The 21,618-nt window shown below is 31.7% G+C and overlaps 11 protein-coding genes across 11 annotated transcripts; 6 read left to right on the top strand and 5 right to left on the bottom strand.

The window, feature by feature from the left end:
- Positions 1-58: 58 nt before the first annotated feature.
- Positions 59-526, top strand: ELE39_002540 (uncharacterized protein; the record flags this gene model as incomplete). The annotated part of the gene is made up of 1 exon (XM_067345390.1): positions 59-526. One exon carries the CDS (start codon positions 59-61, stop codon positions 524-526), a length of 468 nt encoding a protein of 155 aa, XP_067202158.1.
- A 43-nt stretch (positions 527-569) lies between these two features.
- Positions 570-1,856, bottom strand: ELE39_002539 (GTpase Grc3p-like Pre-mRNA cleavage complex; the record flags this gene model as incomplete). The annotated part of the gene is made up of 1 exon (XM_067345389.1): positions 570-1,856. The coding sequence occupies one exon, from the start codon at positions 1,854-1,856 to the stop codon at positions 570-572; it is 1,287 nt and encodes a 428-aa protein (XP_067202157.1).
- Positions 1,857-2,573: 717 nt separating this feature from the next.
- ELE39_002538 (uncharacterized protein) lies at positions 2,574-3,042 on the top strand (the record flags this gene model as incomplete). Its single annotated transcript, XM_067345388.1, has 2 exons — positions 2,574-2,927; positions 2,983-3,042. The coding sequence occupies 2 exons, from the start codon at positions 2,574-2,576 to the stop codon at positions 3,040-3,042; spliced, it is 414 nt and encodes a 137-aa protein (XP_067202156.1).
- A 91-nt stretch (positions 3,043-3,133) lies between these two features.
- On the top strand, positions 3,134-3,826 carry ELE39_002537 (N-terminal Xaa-Pro-Lys N-methyltransferase 1; the record flags this gene model as incomplete). The annotated part of the gene is made up of 1 exon (XM_067345387.1): positions 3,134-3,826. The coding sequence occupies one exon, from the start codon at positions 3,134-3,136 to the stop codon at positions 3,824-3,826; it is 693 nt and encodes a 230-aa protein (XP_067202155.1).
- Positions 3,827-3,891: 65 nt separating this feature from the next.
- ELE39_002536 (diphthine synthase diphthamide biosynthesis methyltransferase) lies at positions 3,892-4,704 on the bottom strand (the record flags this gene model as incomplete). The annotated part of the gene is made up of 1 exon (XM_067345386.1): positions 3,892-4,704. One exon carries the CDS (start codon positions 4,702-4,704, stop codon positions 3,892-3,894), a length of 813 nt encoding a protein of 270 aa, XP_067202154.1.
- A 109-nt stretch (positions 4,705-4,813) lies between these two features.
- ELE39_002535 (DNAJ-like protein) lies at positions 4,814-5,557 on the bottom strand (the record flags this gene model as incomplete). Its single annotated transcript, XM_067345385.1, has 1 exon — positions 4,814-5,557. The coding sequence occupies one exon, from the start codon at positions 5,555-5,557 to the stop codon at positions 4,814-4,816; it is 744 nt and encodes a 247-aa protein (XP_067202153.1).
- Positions 5,558-5,815: 258 nt separating this feature from the next.
- On the bottom strand, positions 5,816-13,045 carry ELE39_002534 (large with signal peptide; the record flags this gene model as incomplete). Its single annotated transcript, XM_067345384.1, has 1 exon — positions 5,816-13,045. The coding sequence occupies one exon, from the start codon at positions 13,043-13,045 to the stop codon at positions 5,816-5,818; it is 7,230 nt and encodes a 2,409-aa protein (XP_067202152.1).
- A 614-nt stretch (positions 13,046-13,659) lies between these two features.
- On the top strand, positions 13,660-14,421 carry ELE39_002533 (uncharacterized protein; the record flags this gene model as incomplete). The annotated part of the gene is made up of 1 exon (XM_067345383.1): positions 13,660-14,421. One exon carries the CDS (start codon positions 13,660-13,662, stop codon positions 14,419-14,421), a length of 762 nt encoding a protein of 253 aa, XP_067202151.1.
- A 660-nt stretch (positions 14,422-15,081) lies between these two features.
- Positions 15,082-17,205, top strand: ELE39_002532 (uncharacterized protein; the record flags this gene model as incomplete). The annotated part of the gene is made up of 1 exon (XM_067345382.1): positions 15,082-17,205. The coding sequence occupies one exon, from the start codon at positions 15,082-15,084 to the stop codon at positions 17,203-17,205; it is 2,124 nt and encodes a 707-aa protein (XP_067202150.1).
- Positions 17,206-17,326: 121 nt separating this feature from the next.
- Positions 17,327-18,554, bottom strand: ELE39_002530 (uncharacterized protein; the record flags this gene model as incomplete). The annotated part of the gene is made up of 2 exons (XM_067345380.1): positions 17,327-18,362; positions 18,427-18,554. 2 exons carry the CDS (start codon positions 18,552-18,554, stop codon positions 17,327-17,329), a joined length of 1,164 nt encoding a protein of 387 aa, XP_067202148.1.
- Positions 18,555-19,069: 515 nt separating this feature from the next.
- Positions 19,070-21,268, top strand: ELE39_002529 (AP2 domain-containing; the record flags this gene model as incomplete). Its single annotated transcript, XM_067345379.1, has 1 exon — positions 19,070-21,268. One exon carries the CDS (start codon positions 19,070-19,072, stop codon positions 21,266-21,268), a length of 2,199 nt encoding a protein of 732 aa, XP_067202147.1.
- Between the last annotated feature and the right edge of the window lie 350 nt (positions 21,269-21,618).

Genomic DNA, 21,618 nt, shown 5'->3' with positions numbered 1-21,618 from the left:
TAGGGTAAAAAAGCTTGAAAAAAAATCGAAAAAAAAATTACCCAAAAGAGACAAGTTGATGAAGAGAAGACATGGAATTAAACTAGAAACTCCCAATGACTTGGATTCGAATACTTGGGATGAAATGTGCATTTCTTTATATCCGTCATGGTGTAGTCAAAGTCGTGGAATCATATTAGCAAAAAAGAATCAAGAAACTCTGGAATGGGATGTGAAAACATCCCTACATCCAAATGTGAAAAAATTTTTCTTCGAAGAAATTCAAGGATTTTTTGATAAAAGTAGTGAAGAAAAGAAAGAAATAAGTATCGATTTGTGGGGTAAACAGTTTAATATTCGAAACACAAAATTAGATTTAGATGCTTCCGAAGTTATATGGCTAATAGATAGTTTAAATACTTTTGGATTAGCAATAACGTTATTTGAAGACTTAGGTGTGGTCTTCTTTTATGAAATAAAAAATAAGGGGGATATAAACGAAGAGAAAATTTTGAGTTTTGTTAAACTAATAGCAAGAATGATATGAGAAATAAAATATTTTTAAAAAATAATTTAATTGAATCTCTATCTTAAATATTATGGATCTTTCTTTTTAAATTTTTACGACTATTTGGTACTTTCCCGCCTGAAGAAATTCCTTTGACAAGAAATCGTTTTTTACAAATATAGGGCTTTGAAGTACTGAAAGAATAATTCTGAGGAAGCATTATTTCTGTAAGTTGTAAAGCATTTACTTCTGATAAAGTAGTTGAAGGTATCCAACACGGGGCGGTTATAACAACATTGTTTAGTTTATAGTTAATGTGATGTACTATTCCAAACCCAATACAAGGCAGCAAAATCTTTGTGTCTAATATATTAAACTTTTGGTCGTCCTCAGAAAAGTCTGGAATAAACTTATGTTTTTCATCATTAAAAATACACAAAGCAACTACCGAATTAGTTAATCTAGCTGGGATGTGAAATTTCAATTCCTCACTCATCAAGGTTGTACTTGGGCAAGGGATTATACATATAGTGTTAAATGGGAAATGTACCGTTTTACAGAAATATTGAGGACTGTATTTTTGCGTTAAATAATATCCCATATATTCATTGAAAAAATTAAGAGGGTTAACATTTTTCTTTATTTCGTTTATTTGTATATTTGAATATAAATTACTTAATGTATTTACGAACACCCTTGTTTTTAATCGATTATTAATTGAAAATTCCTTGTTTTTAACATTTTTCACTAGATTCAAGTCAAAAACTGGGAAAGAATAGAAGTTCGTCATAGAAGAAAAATTACCTTCAAAAATATTAGTATTGGGTTCGAACTCTCTTGTAAATCCAATATAAACATGATTTGAAATATCAATACAAAATGCAGTAATAATTGAAGATATTTCTAAGCCGACGCCAGTAACCCACCCAGGCATGTTTAGAATAAGTATTATATTCTCCTCTTCAATACTTTTGATGTATTCAAAACATTGCTTTAACCCTCTTATATACCTTAAAGGATGTGTAATAGGGCTATTCCCCCCAATGTAGAACATTACCTCAGGTAAAATATTAATATTTTTTGAGTTAGCAATATGAATATCCTTTATATCCCATTTTACTACTTTTATACAACTCATTGGCGATATTAAAGGTTGGCCCAAGTCACAATCTAAAATATAAACATTATTCAGGAACCTATTGTCATTTAAAAATTCTTTCGCAATATTAAGGGAAAAAGTTGTTTTACCACTATTTTTTGGACCAATTAATAATACACTACAAATCTTACTCCGATATTTATTACTCTCCTGGAGTATACGATTTGAAAATTCCCTCCAATCTAAAGGAAAAACAAATTCTTCTTTCATATTTTATTAATTAAGCTCATAAATGTTGGTCTTAAACCCTTGCCAAAATTTGTGTTAAATAGAAATTTATTTATTGTATTATTATTTATTTTAAAATATTTTTTAATAATTCAGTCAATAAAGCGTTTCATCTTCGGCGGTAAGTCAAATTTTACTTGTTTTTATCAATTAAAAATTATTGTGCTCTTAAATTAAAAAGAAAAATGCAATATTAGCTTATATTATTATAAAAGCATCCATTTTATTATATTTTTAATAATTTATATTATTACATGCAAAGGTAGCTGAGGGTTAAATCATGCAAAGTTTTGCACTCAATGCATGTTTAATCATTGGTTTTTCTTTTTAAACCACTTCTTCAATAATTGAACATGATATTTTACTCTCTATTTATTATATATTACTTAATTACTAGAATATCAAGTATTGAATTGAATGATATTAATTCATAGTAAGTTGTTCTAATCATATTTAGTATCAAAACAAACTTAAACAAGTTCTGCAGTATTAAATGTGGAGCAAGATGGTGAATTACTACTGGATAAAATAAAATGCAGGAATAATTTCGAGGCTAAACTAAATAAAAATGTTTTAATTAGTACAGTAGGGAGATTTAAGTGTGTTTACCCAATTCAAGTCTTAAATAATTCAAATACTAGCATATATTCTTGGAATTCAAATATTAATAGTAAATGCAACTATATTTATATTAATATAATGAAGCGATCCAACTGTGAAAGAGAGAATATCTTAATTGAAACTATATCATTTAATCATTTTTGTAAAAGTTTAGCTTCTATGAATTTGAATGGTTGTGGATTAATGAAAAGAGAAACTTCAATTAATGAAAAAACAGCAATTATTCAGCGAATAAATAAATATAGACTAATACTAAAAAGTATTAAATTCAAAACTAAAGTAATAATTGGGCTAGCACTTCATATTATATTATTCTTTATTGCATTGGTATTTACCAGAAATAGGAAGTATCATAAAATGACTTTAAAAATATATACAAATACAAAAACAGAAAGCATGGAAATAAACTCCGCATGCGAAGTCACAACAAAGGTAAGATTAAAAATTACAAATTTAATTTAGTTTGATTTTATTTTCAACAATATAGGACCTACTGAGTATTTCAAAGCTAAGTGGTAATTCAAATCTTATTATGTTAATGGAGTAAAGTTTGACATTATTGCTTGTTGGCGCCTAAAGTTTTATATTATAATTCAAGTTCATATCTCAATAAACTAGGCGTAACTGAAAGAGGCTGAATGACAGAAGCAGATAATCGAAGAAGGATTTTTTCCCGTTCTGAGGAGGTTTGGGAGAAGCAACCATCAACTAATGAAGGTATGCTAGATGGATTTATACACATTCATGAAATAGATATTGACAATAGCACATATTTTATAGAAACTTTAAAAAAAAAGCTTGGTATGAAAAAGGATGATCTTTTTGAATACGGTATAGATGCAGGGTGTGGAATTGGACGTGTAACACCGAACTTAATGAAGCACTGCAGAAAGATGGATTTGAATGAACCAATACTTAAACATTTGACTGTTGCAAAAAAGAACAACCCAGATTGCATTGAACTAATTCATTCAAACCTACAAGACTTTAATCCAGCTATTGGGAGATATGATTTTATTTGGATTCAATGGGCATTACAGTATTTATCTGATGATGAGTTTGTAAATCTTCTTGTAAGAATCAGAAATTCATTTAAGAATGTCAATGAAACAGATGCAAGCAGAGTTAAACGAGTTGTATGCATCAAAGACAATGCAGATTCTCACGAAGATGAAGTAGATCCAGTTGATGGAAGCATTATTAGGACGGAAGAAAGCTTTCTAGAAATTTTTAAAAGAGCAAATTATAAGTGTATATTAAAAATGGAACAAACATTTCTGCCAACTTCATTTAAGCCAATCATTTCATTTGCGATCGTACCATATGAATAGGCGAAATAATGAAACAAATGTAATTTAGAAAAAAATCAATTAATGTATGCTTAGTAATAAATTAACTATTTTTTCCTATATATTTCAAAGAAACGCTGCTCAATTAAATGTAAATCTGGATGACAAATTACTAATGAATGTAATGGATTTCCAAAATCAGTATCAGAAAGCTCACTTAGTGTACCTGAAACGATTTTCTGGTCGTTTGAGCCAATTCTAGCAACTCCTATTGCTATTGAATTGGGTGATATAACATTTTGTTTGAGTTTATCCTCTAAAATAAATAATTGGGAAATTGCTTGATTAACCGTCATAAACCTAGGAGGCTCAAAAATTGGTTTATTCCTCATCATATTTTCAACTGTCTGTTCTTTTACTTTTATGTCAAGCAGACATAAAGTATGTAGTCCTCTCTCTTTGTTAGCTTTAATTTTTTCATAAAAGCTTGAAGGCTGCCAATTTTCGTCAAAAAATGGAATTGAAACTATTTCTCCAAAACGGTAAACTTGTAATCCAGTACACCCTATAGCAGATATAATGCTAGCATTATGTCGAACTTCAACCTTGACATTTTTTTCGTGAGCCCTTAAAACCAGATCAGAATGAGTAGTTGCGCAGAAAGGATCGCCCACTACTAATAATACTATTGATTTTTCCTTGGCCTCTTCAATCATCTCATCGCAACCCTCCTCTACCATTTTACGGTCTGCCTCTATTATAGGTTTTCCATTTGTAAATTTTATCAAGTCCGCCCTTTGAGATAAAATTGAAGTATATGATTCCAAATATATCTTGTCAGCCGTTTTCATAAGCTCTATGCCCCCTAGAGTTATATCCCTCTCATCATTCAACCCTGTTCCAATTAGATACAAAACCATGGTAACAAATTTTTAAAACAGCTTAAGTTATTTTTGTTATATTTTTTCAATGTTTTAATCAATTTTGACAGGCTAAGCGCCAAATAGAAAACTGAAATTTAAAATAAAATCAACGTTTTTTTTTCTTATTTTTCACAAGGTTTTCCTGTATTTCCTGAAACCTGCTTTCATCAACTTCTTCAAAATCATTATCATCAAACTTGCTAATTATGTTTGCAAAGTTTCCTATTCTTTTTTTAGAACTGCTTTGGATTGCTTGAACTAGATCTTCCATATTGCTTGAATGCTTAGACCTCTCAAGTTTCATTTTGGCCTTCCATTTCTTTGCCTGAGCATGCAAATCCTTAATTGATTCTTTAAACTCCTTTTTTTGAGGAAGCCTGCCTTCTTTTATAGCATCTTCAATCATCCGAACATAATAGTTTATGTCATCCGGCTCAGAAAAGGGAATATATTCAAGTAGTAACTTACAATTACCGTTGAAGCGTAAGTAGAAATTTGATAAATCTTCCCACTCATCATCAGACCCACGGTATTGTTCTTTATACTCTTGGATATCTTTCTCAGATATTTTTTTGGTAAATTGTTTAAAATAATCAATAATATCATCAAAACTTTTGCATTCCTCGCCCTCAATTATTCCAGTCTCGTCATATAGCTTACGAGATTCTTCATTTCTCAATATTTCATATGCTTTTTGTAATTCTTGGAACCTTTCCTTGCTAGTCTCGTCATTCTGATTTTTGTCAGGGTGTAAAGCAAGAGCCCTAAGTCTATACTCTTTCTTTATTTCTGCAGCACCAGCATCTGGAGATACGCCAATTATTTCATAAAGACGAATATCTTTCACCATAAAGAATTATCAATAAAACACTCAAAAATTTCCCAAAATTTAAGCTCAAAGATTGTCAACTTCAGGCGCCAACTTATTATTTCCCACACTTGATTGAATAAGTAATCAAAAAAAAATTAATATTATTTATAATAACTAATTATTCATTTATAGAATCTATACACTATACTAATTTATTTGTGAGTATACAGGCACTTCACGTATTCTAATTCGCTGCACCTGTTGCTTGAATATGAGTCTTCCGACAGATACTCCTACCTAGGCAGAATAAAGAAATTTTTTTTTGTTCGTTTCAATAATTTTTGAAATACCATTTTCTACATCCATATATGTTTTGTAATTAGGAATGTAAATTACTAGTAATAGTGGATCGATTATAATTCTTTTTTCTGGATTTTTTTCTTCATCTAAGGAAATTTCAACAATTCTGATCCTTCCAGCGTAGGCTGTCGGTGGGAATATAGAAAACCTGTTTGTGAATGTTGCAAAAAAGAATCCTATATCTGTGTATGCAAATGAATTTAATGCAATGTGAAACCATTTTATCAGATTACGTTTATGTGGTAATAAAAGGTCTTCATTTTCGACGTAAAAATATGATGTTATCAGGCTTTTAAAGAGTAATCCACTTTTTAAGCTTGTATTCATATACCCTTGAGAAAAGTGAGAAAGGTTTGATAAGTAAAATGATCTCAAGAACCTTCTAGGAATTATATCATATACACCTCTAAAAAAATTTTCAATTTCTAGAGAAAACTTTCCAAATCCTATATAATTGGCAATAGCTTTTCTCAAAAACCTCAGATTGTTAAAATTATTAACCTCGAATAAACCAAGATGTTTATATTTTAAATCTGGCCCACCATTAATATTTTCAAATCTTCTTTGGTCAATATAATAATATATTGGCTGGTTATTAAAAACTTTCTTTTTTGCATTTTTAAAGTCCATAGTTAAATCTGAAAATTTCTTCGAATCTAGTGTATTAAATGATAAAGTAATCATATTTTCGAATTTTCTGATTCTATTGTCCACATATTCTTTAATATTTGACTCATTATTCGGCTCACCAGATTTTAAATATCTTAAAATAAAATTACTAAAATAAAAATTAAGTGGTTCACCTTTTAATAAACAATAGCCATAAACTCTTCCAATTCCTCTCATTATTATTTCTGGGCCCAACCTATATCTATCACCAATGAATGGATAAAAATATTCATCACCATTAATTAAGAACTTTAAGTATTTTTTGTGTAATAAATATTCTTCTTTATTGGTGTGTGTTCTGGTCAACATTCCTGTAAATTCACAATACCTTACAGTTTTCCCTTCTATATGCCTACTTTCTCTATGTAAAATACCGTTTTCAGTTCTGAAGTAATAGCATTCAAAAAATGGATTTGCATCATTATCTGCATCACGCATTATTTGCCTATTGAAAGATTGACAGAAAAATCTTCTTCTAACATTTCTCATTTCTGCTGAATTTATATCGCCTTTATAAAAAAATAAACTGTCTTTGTGGATATATCTAAGGAAATCAAAGTTGTTTATTAAAAAATCAGTTCTTGATCTTAGTTCGGAAGGACTATTATCCATAAAGTATTGTATTGCTTCAAATGCAACAAAGTTCTTATTAATAATTAAAGTATTCGGAGTAACATTTTTTCTTATATCATAAATAATATCTTTATTTAAATTAAGCTTCCTTACTGCATTCCTAAAAACGTAAGAATTATTAATCACTGAAGAAGCGTATTCTATTTGTTCGTTATTTCCATATTGATTAATAATATATCTAATTGTTGTCTCCAAAATTGTACTTGAAATTTGAATTTTCCTATCACCACTTATCAACTTCTGCTTGTTTTCTAATATATTCATAACTTTATTTAATGCAATTCCTTTGCTTGAAAGCTCTTCATAAAGAATTGTGTTCTCTATATCTAAATTGGCAATAGGCCCTATGACTTTATTACCATCCGAATAAATTGGGACTACAAATAACATCTTTGAAAACTTATAATTTTCATAAGATGTTAACCAATTTGCTATATCTGGGGGCATGAACTTTAATACTGATCTTGAAGAGATTTCTTGTGATATTTCATAAGGACGATCATTCATGTGAACTTGAAAAACTCCCAACCTCTTAGTCTCCATCAAGAAATTAAACATTATCAATGCCTTAACCAACTTGTCCTTATGTTTCCCTTGAACATCAGTACTATAAACACTTCCATTTAAAAACTTGGTTAATTCATTTTCTTTTTTTTCTTCCTGGTTTGATTTTAAACTATCACCTTTCGTTTTATTTATTTTAACAACACCCAACCTTTTGTATATTGAAACACCATTGTTCTCATCTTTTGAATCGGACAAATAAGAATCAAAATGACTAAACATATAATCGATATATTCATTTAAAACTTCCTCATATACTTTTTGAACAGCTAATGATGGTTTACCTTGTAAAACTTTTGAAACATAAGGCCTTGATATCAATAATATATTTTCCGAAGTAAAATGGGTACAATAATAAGATGCAACCTTATTATTTATTGAATATAACAAATATACATTTTCTAATAATTCTGAATTCTCAAAACTCGAAAAAGTATATCTACATACCTCCTGTAGTTCATTATCTCCAATCACTGGAAATATTCTATCCTTATTAATTTTCACACAATCAAGTAATAAATCCTTCTCACTCAAATAATCCATTCTTCTTACTATCTTGACCGAGTTGTATATTAAACCCAAAAGTGAAAACTCATGTTTGACTTTAGATTTTAAATTCAGTTCATTCAAGGCATGCTGAAGTCCAATAGTTATCAATGTAACCCTGGGTGGTAGTCTGTATTGATTAATTAGTGTATTAGCAATCCCTCCTGTTTGCATATAATTTGGGAGATAAAGAAAATTTTGGGAAATTGAATTCAAGTTGTTGTCAAAGAATGAAAATTTAGCCTCATCTTTAACAATTGCTACAAACATTTTTGAAATGGATGGCCCACATTCTCTTTTCTTCTCAATAATTCTAAGACCTACCTGTTGATCGTACATTTCATCTTTGGGAAATGTATTTTCAAAGAATTCTGTACATACTTTTGTTGGATCCAAACCAATCATCGAAATTTCTGAATTTTTTGATTTATAATTTTCTTCAGAATAATGATTTTCTAAAACCTTACAAGCATCATAAAAGCTTATTTCATTAACACTAGTTAGATCTTTAAGTAAGTCATCTTTAATTAATGGAAGTATAATATATGTGTAAAATAGATTAGAAAAGACTGATTGATTGGGAAACTTCTCTCTAAAACAAGCTCTTGGCCATATATTTGTTTTACTGCATATTGTCTTTTCAAACTCTATCGGAAACTCATAATCTAAAGTTTTTAAAAACTTTCCTAAAGTCTTTGTACATTCTTCAATTCCAGACCTTATGATTTCGTTCGCTGTATCACAAAAAGCATCCTTACTCCAGTAAAAATCAAAATCAGAGAATTCATTTTTAATTTCTGAAATAATGATATCTGAAACTCTCTTGATTTCATATGTAAGCAATGGACTTGAATTAGTACTACTACAGGTATGCATTAAATTTATACTTTCGCAAATATCCAAAGTTAACGACTCCACTTCTTGACTTGTTAGAATTGGAAACTTGTCATTCATAAGACCATTAAATCCAAAAATTTCCACAAATAAATCTTTGCATCTTTCTGCGAATCTGGGATTATCATAAAGAATACTTACAGACTTGGAGTATGTACATACGGTTTCCCTTAAAAAACTGAAGTGATCGTAAGTCTTAAATTTTGGAAAATGTGATAGGATGATTGAAGCAAACACATCATCTAGATTATTTCCTGTCTCACAGCTCACCATTAACTCCTGAGAGAGACATACAGGGATAGGAATATGAGGCAAATTTGGATATTCAGAACTGACAAATTCGAGACAATTCTTAGCTTGTTTAGTATTTTCTGGGAATTTTTTACCAGTAATAATACCATTTTGTATCAGATTTTGAACAATTTTGCAAGCTCGATTTGTGCTTAGATAACCATTGCTCCAGTGAAGAAAGGTTTTATTGAAGCTATTTTTGGGATTCCCACTTAATGACATTTTCTGTAACAAAATTAAGCTTCTTTCATTGTACTCATTGAATTTACAATAATTTTGAAAGAAATTTAGTGGATTAGAGTCAGTAGTGATTTGAAAAAGAGAAGGCTCTCCAACCTTGGCTTCATCTCGATTAACGGATGATAAATATGTAACTTTGTCATTTATTAAGGCCTCCCCATGTATGTGGTAATTCTTGAGTAAGATAGAAGCAATTTCTGAAGTTAAAAGAGCCAGATCCTTACTTATTGGGACAGAAATGCTTGATAGGTAAATGTAAATAAAACTTGCATTGTTAATGATAAAATTTTTATCAACTAAATTAGTAGTTAATGTGATTCCGCTCTGCTCCAATACTTCCAAATTGCTATTACCCATATAAGATGTAAAGTTAAGCTTTATATTTGGGTTGTTCATGACTATCTTAAGCCCAAGCTCAAGCGCCTCTTCAACCAATTTATTATAATTTTTTGAGCTTTCGTTTACATAGCATTTGGAATCTTCTGGTTTATTCAAGAAATTAAAACAACTAGAATAGCAACAGCAACCAGATTTCTTTTTATCTTGAACTTTGGTGTCTTTATAAATTAGTGATGAGGCTTTCTTGCAGGATTCGTCAATGTACGACTCTGCAAAGTTTTTAAATTGAAGGTCTAATCGATCATTCAGGATTGAGTCTCTAAAATTGCTCGCAATCGTTTCTGGGAACTCCAAAAGTGACTCATCTTTAAAAATTAATAATTTGCTTATTTCTTTCAGACTTAAGTCCAAATTGTCATCCTTTACAAGCGTTTTGAAAAATGATTTTGTTCTTCTTTTTCGTTCTAACAAAAAATCCTTGTATTGATTTGAATTTGTTGATATTGGCAAGATTTGAATGTTTTCAATTTTGATCTTTCTTTCTAACATAGCTTTGCAATGGAGGTTAAAATCCGAAGGTTTCCTGAACTGGTCCAGAATAAAGGAAGAGATACTTTCCTCGTCAAGAACAAATTCTTTCCAATCATCTAGATTGGCTCCTCTTGGGACTCTATGTGCATTTACAATTTCCTTAAGAACCATTAAATCAGAATAGAATAATTCCATATTACTATGGCAAGTCTTATTTTTATTATAATATCTTTCTTTAATCCGAGATAAAAAGTTTGTATTCCTCACTTTTATCCTTTTTTTTTTCATATAAATTATTTTCTTCTTCTCAAAATAATGAATAATTGCAGGATTAATAAACTTCTCCGAAGTCTTGCAGAAACTTTCTGGATTAAATCCTGGGTTATGCAACCTAAAGAGAGAAGGTAAAGTTTCTTCTTGTAAAATAGATTGAAACTTTCCATCCCACATAGTTCCAATTACTTCTTTATAATAGTTTTTTTCTCCAACAAATGAGCTTGATAATGCGCTGGCAATATTGCCAGAAAAAGTATTAATTGTATTAGAAACTTGGTACGGAAAGTAGTAAGGTGTGTCTATATTGCATTTTAGTTGTGACTTAATTATTCTCAGACAAGCAGAATCTAGATAACTAATGATATGGATGGAGTCTAATTCATTATACTGTTCTAGCTCAATTTGTCCTTCCTCCAATAAACTTAAAATTCCTTTTCTGCAATATTCTATTCCTTGAACGTTATCCTCAAATTTCCATTGTTCTTCTTTTTTACATTTTGAATTCTTGCATTTTCCAATTTTTTTTTTGGTTATGAATTTTGAGAATAACTTAATATCAAACGGAACAATTAAAGAAAAAGAAGAAGCCAGCTCACAAATTTTTCTGAACTTTATTTGAGGGAAAAGAGTATGAATTTCTTTGGCAATACTAGCGGCTATTCGATCAGTTCTTTGAACCTTTTGTGGGTTATATTTGTATTTAAAATCAGAAGTTATATCCTTTAAGGCCAGGTCCCCATTGGGACAAGTAACGATGTATGGAAATTCATTTTCAAATTCATCAATAAAATTATTTAAGATTTCAGAGTTGATATCAATATATCTGTTTCCAGTTGCCCATTTTGGAATTTGTTTCAATCTTTCAGATTTTCTATATTTTAAGCTTCTATTTGTGGAATGTCTTTCGCTCTGTACAAAATAAACCTTATCAGAAATGTAATAATCTGTAGAGTGAGTTAGCCAATTTTTTAGAACAATCCACAAATCTCTTGCAGTTACAATTGAAATGAACAATTTCAGTACGTAATGGAAAAAGAAGTAAATTACAATAACTCCATCAATATCTTTAGAATCTTTGTTTGGAATTGATATCCCCTTGGTTTCCATAAACTTAAATAGTTCATGATCTTCGAGTCCTCCAACCTTTTCTTTTCTGTGGTTATAAATTGGAGGTATCAAAACATCCCAAGGAGGTTCTTGCATTTCAATTAATCTCTCTAATGTAACAAAAAAGTTCCTTTCTTCAGGGAAAGCATCTTCATGGTCTTGAGTCAATATTGCTTCTGAATAGTAATCACTATATCTGGGTATGTATCCACCACCTCCAAATGAGTAAATAAGCCCCCAAATTTCCCATGCTTCTTTTGGGAAAATAATACGCCCAGTGCAATAGTAAATCATTCTATAAACGAATGAAACTGAAGAAATCAAATCCTGGTAATTAAATGAGGGAGGGTAAAGTTTCATGATAATAGGGAAATAGTACTCAATATTCGAATTAATCAAAGGAGTGGTATTTTTTTTCATTTCATTTGAAACAAGTATTTTACCTCCAGTGAAATCAGTTGCGAACTTTCCTCCTTTATATATTCGAGTAGAAATGGAAAGAATAATCAACAGGTCATCTTTGTTTGGGTAACTCCTGAGAGATATTTGTTTCCCTGGAGTTATTGGAATATAACTGATAATTTTATTATATTCAGGAAGATATTCTGGAACTTGTGACTGATCAATTAAGTTTAGATCTTTCAAAACTGAAATCCAAATAACGAAACATTCAGTCTCAAGAATAAAAATATTGAACTTTAGTCTAGCAATTAACCACAAATACTGAGCAGACTTTAATGGGTTATTCATACTAATTTCGATATCTGATTCTTTCATTTTCCTTTCAATTTCACCTTCCTCCTCAATCTCGATACATATTTTCTTTCGAGATGAAGTGAAATCAACGGCTAAATAACCTCCAAAATATCCAAATTTATTCATTGAATCCTCAGACATGTTACAGGATGTTTGGTACACCTGCTCATAAACTACTTCCATAGGAATTTGCTTATCGATATTAATATAAGGTATTGCATATGAGGCTAAAAATAGATTGTAGATAATAGCAACCACGAACAGGAGCCATTTGTGCGCCATTGTAATCCATTGAATATTTATCAAAACTTTATTTGGCATGATTCTTTTCGAGTAGGATATCTGGGTTTTTCTATGCAGATTCCGTCGTGAATGGATGGTTCGGCTTCTTAAATGCTATCACAATTTTAAAGAAACCTAATTGTTTGATCAGAAGAAAATTTTCATCTTTATTGTAATTTGGGTTTGGTACAGAGATTCCTTGTAGACAAAGATTTTTTTTTTCTTCCAATATTTCATTGGCTTAATTGCACCATGTAATGATAGATCTCAGGCGGCAAATACCATTCGCATGGAAAGATCAAAGTTTTTCATAGCAAAAATATTAATTGTATTATAAAACACGAAATCATTAACAAAAATTGGTAATTAAGCCAAAATATAGTAATAAATTTGGCTTTGGCTAATAGTGAAGGGTAAGAGCTGTTATTTAATCAGGCTTAAACTGGTCTAAATGATCATCGCCAATATTTAGTAGGAAGAATAGATGCGGAATTAAGAATTATGAACAACCACATTATTTTATTAATCCAAACACTTGGAATTCTTTTATTTAGTTTGGAATGCGTAAGTTTGGCGAACAAAATATCCAGTTCGAAATTAAATATTGAGAATTGAGGTTAACTAAACTAATCATTTTCACTTTTTTTAATTAGATGGGCTCAGGCTCAGAAGTTGGATTTATCATCCCAACACCTGAACAAAACTACAAGAACTTGATGGAAATAGCGAACGGAATTAAGTCTGTTAAAGTTTCTGAGTTACACAAAAGTGAAGTTTTATCTTTAGAAAGCGAATCAAATCTTGAAAGCCTTCCATATACAGTTGATGTAGTGCCTGAGCAAAAAGAAATAAAGATAGAGAGCCCAGATATAATCCGGGAACAGATGGTTGATGAACCGAAAGAAAAAGTAGAATTAAAAGAAAAGTATTCTGAAAAACAAGTGATTGGTGAGCCAAAGGTGGAAAAGGTTTCAGAAAAAAAAGAATTGTCCCACATTTCAGAAGAAAAACTAAGAAGGTTTCCATTTAAGCCTTTTGCAGAGACCGCAAGGGCTGTAGGAATACCTGCACATTCATCTTATGAGGTAAAATCTGAATTATATACTTCGTTCAATGGAGTATTAGATTCTACAACGCTGCTAGAATTGTACTACTTTGACTATGATAAACTCGTAGTAAACAGATCAATTTTTTATGGTGAAGAAGATTCATGGATATCAAAGTCTCTTTTGTCATTAATTTACAAATCAGAACAAGAAGAACCTTTATCATTTCTAATGTTGGGTTATGGCATTGTATCAACCCACTGGCAAAGTTTTATGCCTGAGGAGGATCTGGATACTCCAGAAATAGTGGTTGAGGAGATGATACAAGAACATGACCCCATCCGTGGAGATATTATTTTCGACAAATAATTGGCAAATACATAATTTGAACTTCGAGCAAACTTTTAATACCTAAAGTGTAGAGCTCACACAATTTAGTACAAATTACAAACTACAGAATTACGTTAGTATCTGAATTTAGAAATTACCTCAATAGAAAATTTCATTAATTCTAATTATGTTATTACATGCAGTTAAGACTGAATTAAAAAATAGATTAGGCGCCATACTTCGCCCCTCAGCAGATTAATGTATTTAATCGATAAATCATGCTTTTTAGCCTTTGCGTCTTAAAATATATAACATAAATATTTCAATAGTAATACATAAAACCTATCATTAATAATATTAGCTAATATTCAACAAGACGGGGCGCATTTAAATAATTTATAATTAATTTAGTTAATACAAACTACAAAGGTTAAGATGGAATATGTTGCAATGTCGTGGCAACTTTAATGATAATTTGAAATGAATCGTGTGCACCTAATAATTTTGGAATCTACTTTTTTAAAAACAAATTTGTTATAGATACTTCAATTTAAGAGGTATCTCAGAAGGCTTTACTTGTAAAGCTTTGGGAAATCTCCTTATATGAATAGTACACGATAATAAGGCTACTTTATATTTTCATGATTCATTTCAAGTAATATATCAGCAATTGAGTAGGCTTGTATCAATGTTGATAATATGAGAAATGAATCTGCGAATAGAATAGGATTGGATACGGAGCAGAAAGCTCCAAGTCCAGACGACAGAATATTAGAAAGTAAATGCAATGAAATATTGGAGAAAAACATCCTAGATAATTCAGGAAAAAATCCAAAAGCATCCAAATCGGAATTAGCGATTAGGATGAATGAGAAGATCTTGGAAACTGAGTTTAGTAAGGAAAATGCGAATAGTGACATTGGTTTTGCTGACGAGATGGTTGTTAAAGCTCTTTCAATTAGAAAGAAGAAACAAAACTCAGATTCTGGAATTAAATTACGCAAAGTTGAAAATGCCTCGAGGATTGATGAAAATGCTTCGGATCGGAGCCAGATTTTTACTGAAAGGCCGTTTTTCCAGAGGCTAACAGACTCTATTTACAGGAGATTAATTATTGGGTCGTCTAACCAAATAAAACTTGTGGGTCTTATTTCGGCTGCAAGACTTTTAGTACATCTTTATGAAAGTAACACTCTTGAAATTCCGCAAAATGAGAAGGTCCAATACCGTATTCCACTGCTAAATTGCCATGTAGGTGATTGGCAACCTGTAGACTCGGATAAAGTAGTTTTGTCTAAATCGAGTATATCTAGAGACCTATTGGGATGCTCTAAAACTCCCCATGCTCCACCAATAGTAAATAGAACACGAAACATTTATATAGTCACCCCTCTAAACTATGATGGGAACAAAGTCGGGGGAGGATATAGAGGAGGTGGGAGTGATCCTCTTTCACGACTGGTTATGAAGTGGCGAAATTTAAGTGTTTCTGACATTCAGGATTTTACTTATATTACTGAAAATGGTTTTGACCTTAAGTATAATGGTTTCTATATTTTATATGCCAAGTCAAATAAGCCCGACTCACAATGGAAACAATTCTACTCTGCTAGAATGAGAACCAATGCATTTAACAGTCGTCATCAGATCCTGATAAACTCCACCCACTTGTCTAAACTCATTAAACTCCACACAGTGCATTTACAAAAAGATGGATCCGACCTACCAATAGGAATGGCCCTATTTGAAGATCACACTGAATCTCTCGCAACAGAAGACATCAGGAAAGATTACCCCTTTCATTCATCTATGGCTGACTTGAATAATATGGGAGGCTCTCCTAATGAACAAAAACATCCTAAAGAAATTGAGAAGCACCTAAAAACTAGTCAAAGTATAAAAGATGTTGGTCATTTGCTAGAATCGAGCAAAGACACGGATTTTAAGAAGCTTACTCAAGCCTATCCGGGCTTAGCTCCTTTTGGGAACCAGATTTTGAAACAAGTGAACAAAGATACAAAAGTTGTTCCAGGTTTAGAGAATGGGCAAATAGTCGGAAATTCCGCGAGCCCAGTTATAATTAATGGAAGCAGTTTAATCAACCCAGGACAAGCATTTGATCAAAATTCCATTTTTTCTCAAAATCAGGTCCCTTGCTCTAGCACTAACTCAAACTTTGCTAAGGATTCTCTAGAGCTTTCCCTACTCCTTAACTTTCGATCACTTAATACTAAACTTCAGACGGAGATTTTACACGCAATATCCTGTATTAAGTTTCTTAATCAGGATATGTTTTCGGCTGCACTAAGATCTGCACTAGATGCTGCGTGTGTTAATAATGGCAGTTTATCAGAAAATGGATTGGCATCTTCCAAAGGACTTGGTTTTATGCATCCACCTTCCAGTATTCAAAACACATCTGACAAAACAAAAAATGATCTTCCTTTATTCATTCGACTCCTTCAAGATGGTAATACAGAAACTGCTTTAAATTCAGGCTGTGGTAGTATTCATCCGGAATCTTCCATATTTCCTAATGAGGCTAATAATTCTAACCTTATTGGATATGGTGGAATAGACAGCACAAATTTTGGATTCACTTCAAATATCGGAAGTGCCTTATTTCCAATGTTCTGGTCATCTTTCTTACCTACTCAGCAGTTTAATAATACCCACAGTTTTATAGCAGATAAAAATTTAAGTAAAATTGGCACACTCAACTCTTCGTTTGCTCCTGATTCAAATATTAACGATGTGGATAATCAAAATGGTGTCCAGACCTCCGCAATTAGTACACCTGTGTGCAAGCCAAAAGAAAAATAATTTTGGGTTATTTGCAATAGTGAATCTACACAGAATTAATTTTCTCAATTATATTAATTAACAAATCTATAAATGTTGCTTATCTAAAAATATAGTTACTCTCGCATTCGGAGACTTAAAATTATATTAAGCTCGAATAAATGTTAGAATTGAATTCATACGTTGTGCTCGTATTTAGGTCTCCTCCACTATATTCAATGCGGTTTATGTCAAAAGTATTTATGTCTTGTAAAAATGTGTGATCTATATATAGTTCCGGATTGCTTAGTGTTTTGTTAACTTCAGTACTGTTGATCGTTTGTGTTGGAATATTGAACTCATTTCCGGATGACTGTGTCTGTAGTACTTCAGAGCTGAACTTACCCTGGTGGCTATGCTCATCCAGAAAACCTCCATTTTGGGCATGTTTCTCAAACAATTTTCCATTATTGTGTGTAGAAAATGAATCATTTGCGTAGGAGACTATGTTTTGTGAGTTTTGTACTGGAAAATCGACTGAAGATGGACATGGAGATTGTAATTGATTATTATAGTCATGATTTGTGTCGCCATTTTGTCTAGCAATTAAATCGCTCTGGAGTTTGTTTTCAAAAGTTTCCGATTTAAAATTAGAAAGTTCATTTGAATCAGGGAAATCTGTCTGATCGACATGAAATGCAGATATAAAGTTGTAGAGTGACTCAGTTATTTCTGAGGAAATATGGGAAAGAGTATTTACAGAGTTTTCTAGTCCCAAAATTTCTTTTGCTGAAAAACCTCCTAACCTGGTTACTCCCTCATTTTCGCTATTCTGAGACTTATTTTGTTTGTTCTTTACAATTCCCTTTATAATCTTTCCTAAGTCATAGTCCAAATTTTCAATTATTACGTCCTTGTTCTGAAATTTGAATCCTTCATAATGCCCGGTAACAGTTGAATTTGCACAAATTGAATAAAATTTACACAAAGTTAGTATTAAGAACAGAATTGTGAGAGTAGGCGTTCCGGGAGGAGATGCAGCCAAAAATTTGATCACTTTAATTAAAATATTTTCTGTACCAAAAAATTCAAATATATTTGAAACTAATTCATCTCCACCTATTAAGCCTCTATTAATTATTACAGTTAAGCCGATTAGAAAGTGGTAATATGGAGAATTGAATTCACTTGAGATAAACCTGTAAATTGATTGAATCAATTTTATTAAAATTAAAATAAGCAACTTCTCTTTGAATTCCTTACCTTGTAAAGTCCCAATATCGCCTCGAAAATACCTCAAAATCAGAAATACTTCTATTATTATATAGGCCAGTTCCAAAAATAAGTAGAAATGGGATTATACAGATTAGCAATCGATCTCTGATCCGCATTTCCTGAATCAGAGAATTAAATGTATCTAAAAGATATTTACCTATCGGCAATTAATGGTAAACTGGCATACAATTTTTTATGAGGAATTTCTTTAACTCAGGTTTTACAAGGCGGGCTAAAATTATCACTTGGACAGCATGAAAATCCCCCCCAAAAAAAAATGCCTCACACTTATAACTCGACATTTATGTAGACCCAGACAGCCCGCCTAACATTTTATCATTAATTTGTTAAGATCTTGGAGGAGGATAAGATAAGATTTAAAATTGCAATAATAGATAAAAATCAAAGAATTGGAATAATAAGTAAGAGTATGGCACCAAGTAAAGTGTGACTGGGTTGCTCATCTTTACAAAACTGTGAGTTAGTCAACGGTTCTAATGAATCAACGATTTTATGGCCTGAAGAAGATTTACAAGAGTATTTCAAGGATTTAGGGGAGGATTAAAGATTCTCAACAAAATTTTGCCCTAGTTATTACAAGGGAACTAGCAGTTTATGGGATTTCCAGAGAATGCAACATTTTTACAACGGCTATTTACCAAACTTTAATTCTGGAGCAAGTAGTTCATCAAGTTCAACATCATCGCTCGCTGCATCAGATAGGACAGCTAATACAGGTAGCTCTCTAAATATATCCTTCAGTGACGATCTCAATCCGTATTTACAACAAACCTTGAATAAACTTCCGGTAGCTTTAAACTCAAATATTCCGTATCTCCAACATTCGATGATAGCTTTCGCGAACCGAATTCCTTATCAAACCTCTCCCGAGGTTCAAACTAACAATCCAAACTTGGCAGAATTACTTGACTCTATAGGCTCTGATTTTAGGTTAGATCAGAATAAATCTAATGAGGTAGAGCTTATTTGTTCTGGATCTAATGGTGGTTTGTCTGAAGGACAACTAAATCCTGCGGATTTTACAGAATTACCTAGTTCTGGTACGTCCACCATTTCTTCCTCTATGTCGGATGCATTCCCTGCTTCCCAGACTAGCTCATCGTTAATCCAAGCTGTCGATGAGAAACATTTAACGGGCGTCGTCAAAACGACTATATCCGATAGTTCCGTACAGAAGCCCCCTCAAACCAAAAGAGAAAGGGCCATAAAGGCTGGTAAGCATAAACCCAGTGGAAGCAGCACCCATGGGGGAGGAGGGGCCAGTAGTAGTGCTAGTGGAGGAGTTAGTGCACAAGACCTTGACAAGGCAATTAGCCTTACAAACAATGGTTTCCGCAACATGTCCCTCAAAGGAATATACTACGACCGAAGAAACCACGGTTGGCAGGTACGTATTCGTAAGAGACAAACCGAAATATCAAGGTATTTCTCTGCAAAGAGGTATGGAGTTGAAAAGTCGTATGAAATGGCTCTTAGGTTCTATCAAGTTAATATCATTGGAAATTTTGGTAATGAATCAAAATTAGCCAAGAATTTTGAAATTTCCCGTAGATTAGATGGAAAGTCCGACATTCAAGTATCTAAAGCACTTTCAAAGGACGATCAGAATGGGCTAAATGAACGGCAAGTATCTGGGCAAAAGAACTTTGAAGGTCAGATTGCCAACAATAGTATTTCTGCTGCAAGTGGAGGCAATATTTTCAAAAATGTTAGTACAAATAGTAGAATTTGCAACAACTCCATTAATGGATCGCTTAAATCATTCAATACTGACTCCGCTTCTTTTAATGGAAATTTAAATAATCTATTCCCATTTTCCACTCAGGGAGATTTAGATGTCAGCAATCAATTACTTTCGCATTACATAACTAACAACATTCTTAATAACATTCTTGTAAATCAAATAATTGCGAATAATTTATTTGCAAATACTATGATGAATGTGAGGAACGCAGTTAACTTACAAGGAACGGGACTTCCAATACATTGTTTCTCTAAAGTAGCTGCTCCCCAAACGTCAGCTCAGCAATATGGATCGAGTTTTGCAACTTATGTAAACTCTCCAAATATTGTCCCTTCTACTCCGATTGTTAATCCGAGTATAGGAGTTGTTTCTTACAACAATGACTCACAGTTAATGCTCAAAGATATCATAAGTAATGCCCTATCTGATTCTGAAAGCTTGTGGAAGGGGATTTACTACGATAATCGCAACAAAGGCTGGAAATTGTGCCTTGATGGATATGTGGAGAAATTTTTTGGTTCGATGGAATTTGGTGAGGTTGAATCACTGGCATTAGCTCTCACATGCAAATTGAATGCCTTTAAATTTAATTGTGACATATCCCAAATACACTCAACAGTCTCAAACAACATAAATGTTCTTCAAAAAGTTATGACAATAAGCAATGAAGCTTCGAATGAATCGCCATTAAGCGATAATGTATCTTCTGCTGAGGATGACGGTAAAAAAGCAATAAAAAATCTACTAGATTTGACATTGCGTGAAAAAATGGATAGTTTTAGTTTAAGTGAACTGACTGAATTTATTTCCATTTCCCAGCAAATCAAACAGATTATCAATAACAGTATTCTAAAATCTGGTTATCAAACTTTATCTAGTGTTAATTATAATGGGGGGATTCCTTTGGGACAACCAATAACTATGGATACCTTAAAACATCATTTTAGACAACCCATTTTAAACAACTTGAGTGATAACTCAGTCTTTTTGCAAGGCGTTAACAATAATCAGTCTTTACTTTATGGTCAATTTTTGTTAAATAATCAAAACCAGTTTGGAATGTAATGATACAATATGAAATAAAGAAAAACAGCATCCAAAAGAATATTTGTTATGAAAAGCAGCTGGTTTCATTAGAATTTATCGTCTTTGATGTTGCTGCAATCCCATTTTTTCTTTGGTATTTTTTCTTAGAGTTTGTGATTTGATTATTTTGTTCCACATTGTCAAGAATATGGGCATTTGAAAGTTTATTTCCTTAAATTGTTCACTGAAATATTTGGAATTCTACATTTTTTATTGCTCCTATTATTACTCATAGACTTTAGATTATTAATTTTGTGTTTGTTGTTTATCGATTCTATTTATTTTATTAGATATCTTGGTTTGAACTTGGCAAATGACACACAAGTTGC

The sequence above is a fragment of the Cryptosporidium sp. chipmunk genotype I genome (assembly GCF_004936735.1).
Source record: "Cryptosporidium sp. chipmunk genotype I strain 37763 chromosome Unknown contig_26, whole genome shotgun sequence".
NCBI classification, from domain to species: Eukaryota; Apicomplexa; class Conoidasida; order Eucoccidiorida; family Cryptosporidiidae; genus Cryptosporidium; species Cryptosporidium sp. chipmunk genotype I.
Note: the sequence above shows the minus strand (reverse complement) of the source record. Positions and strands in the feature narration are given on the sequence as shown.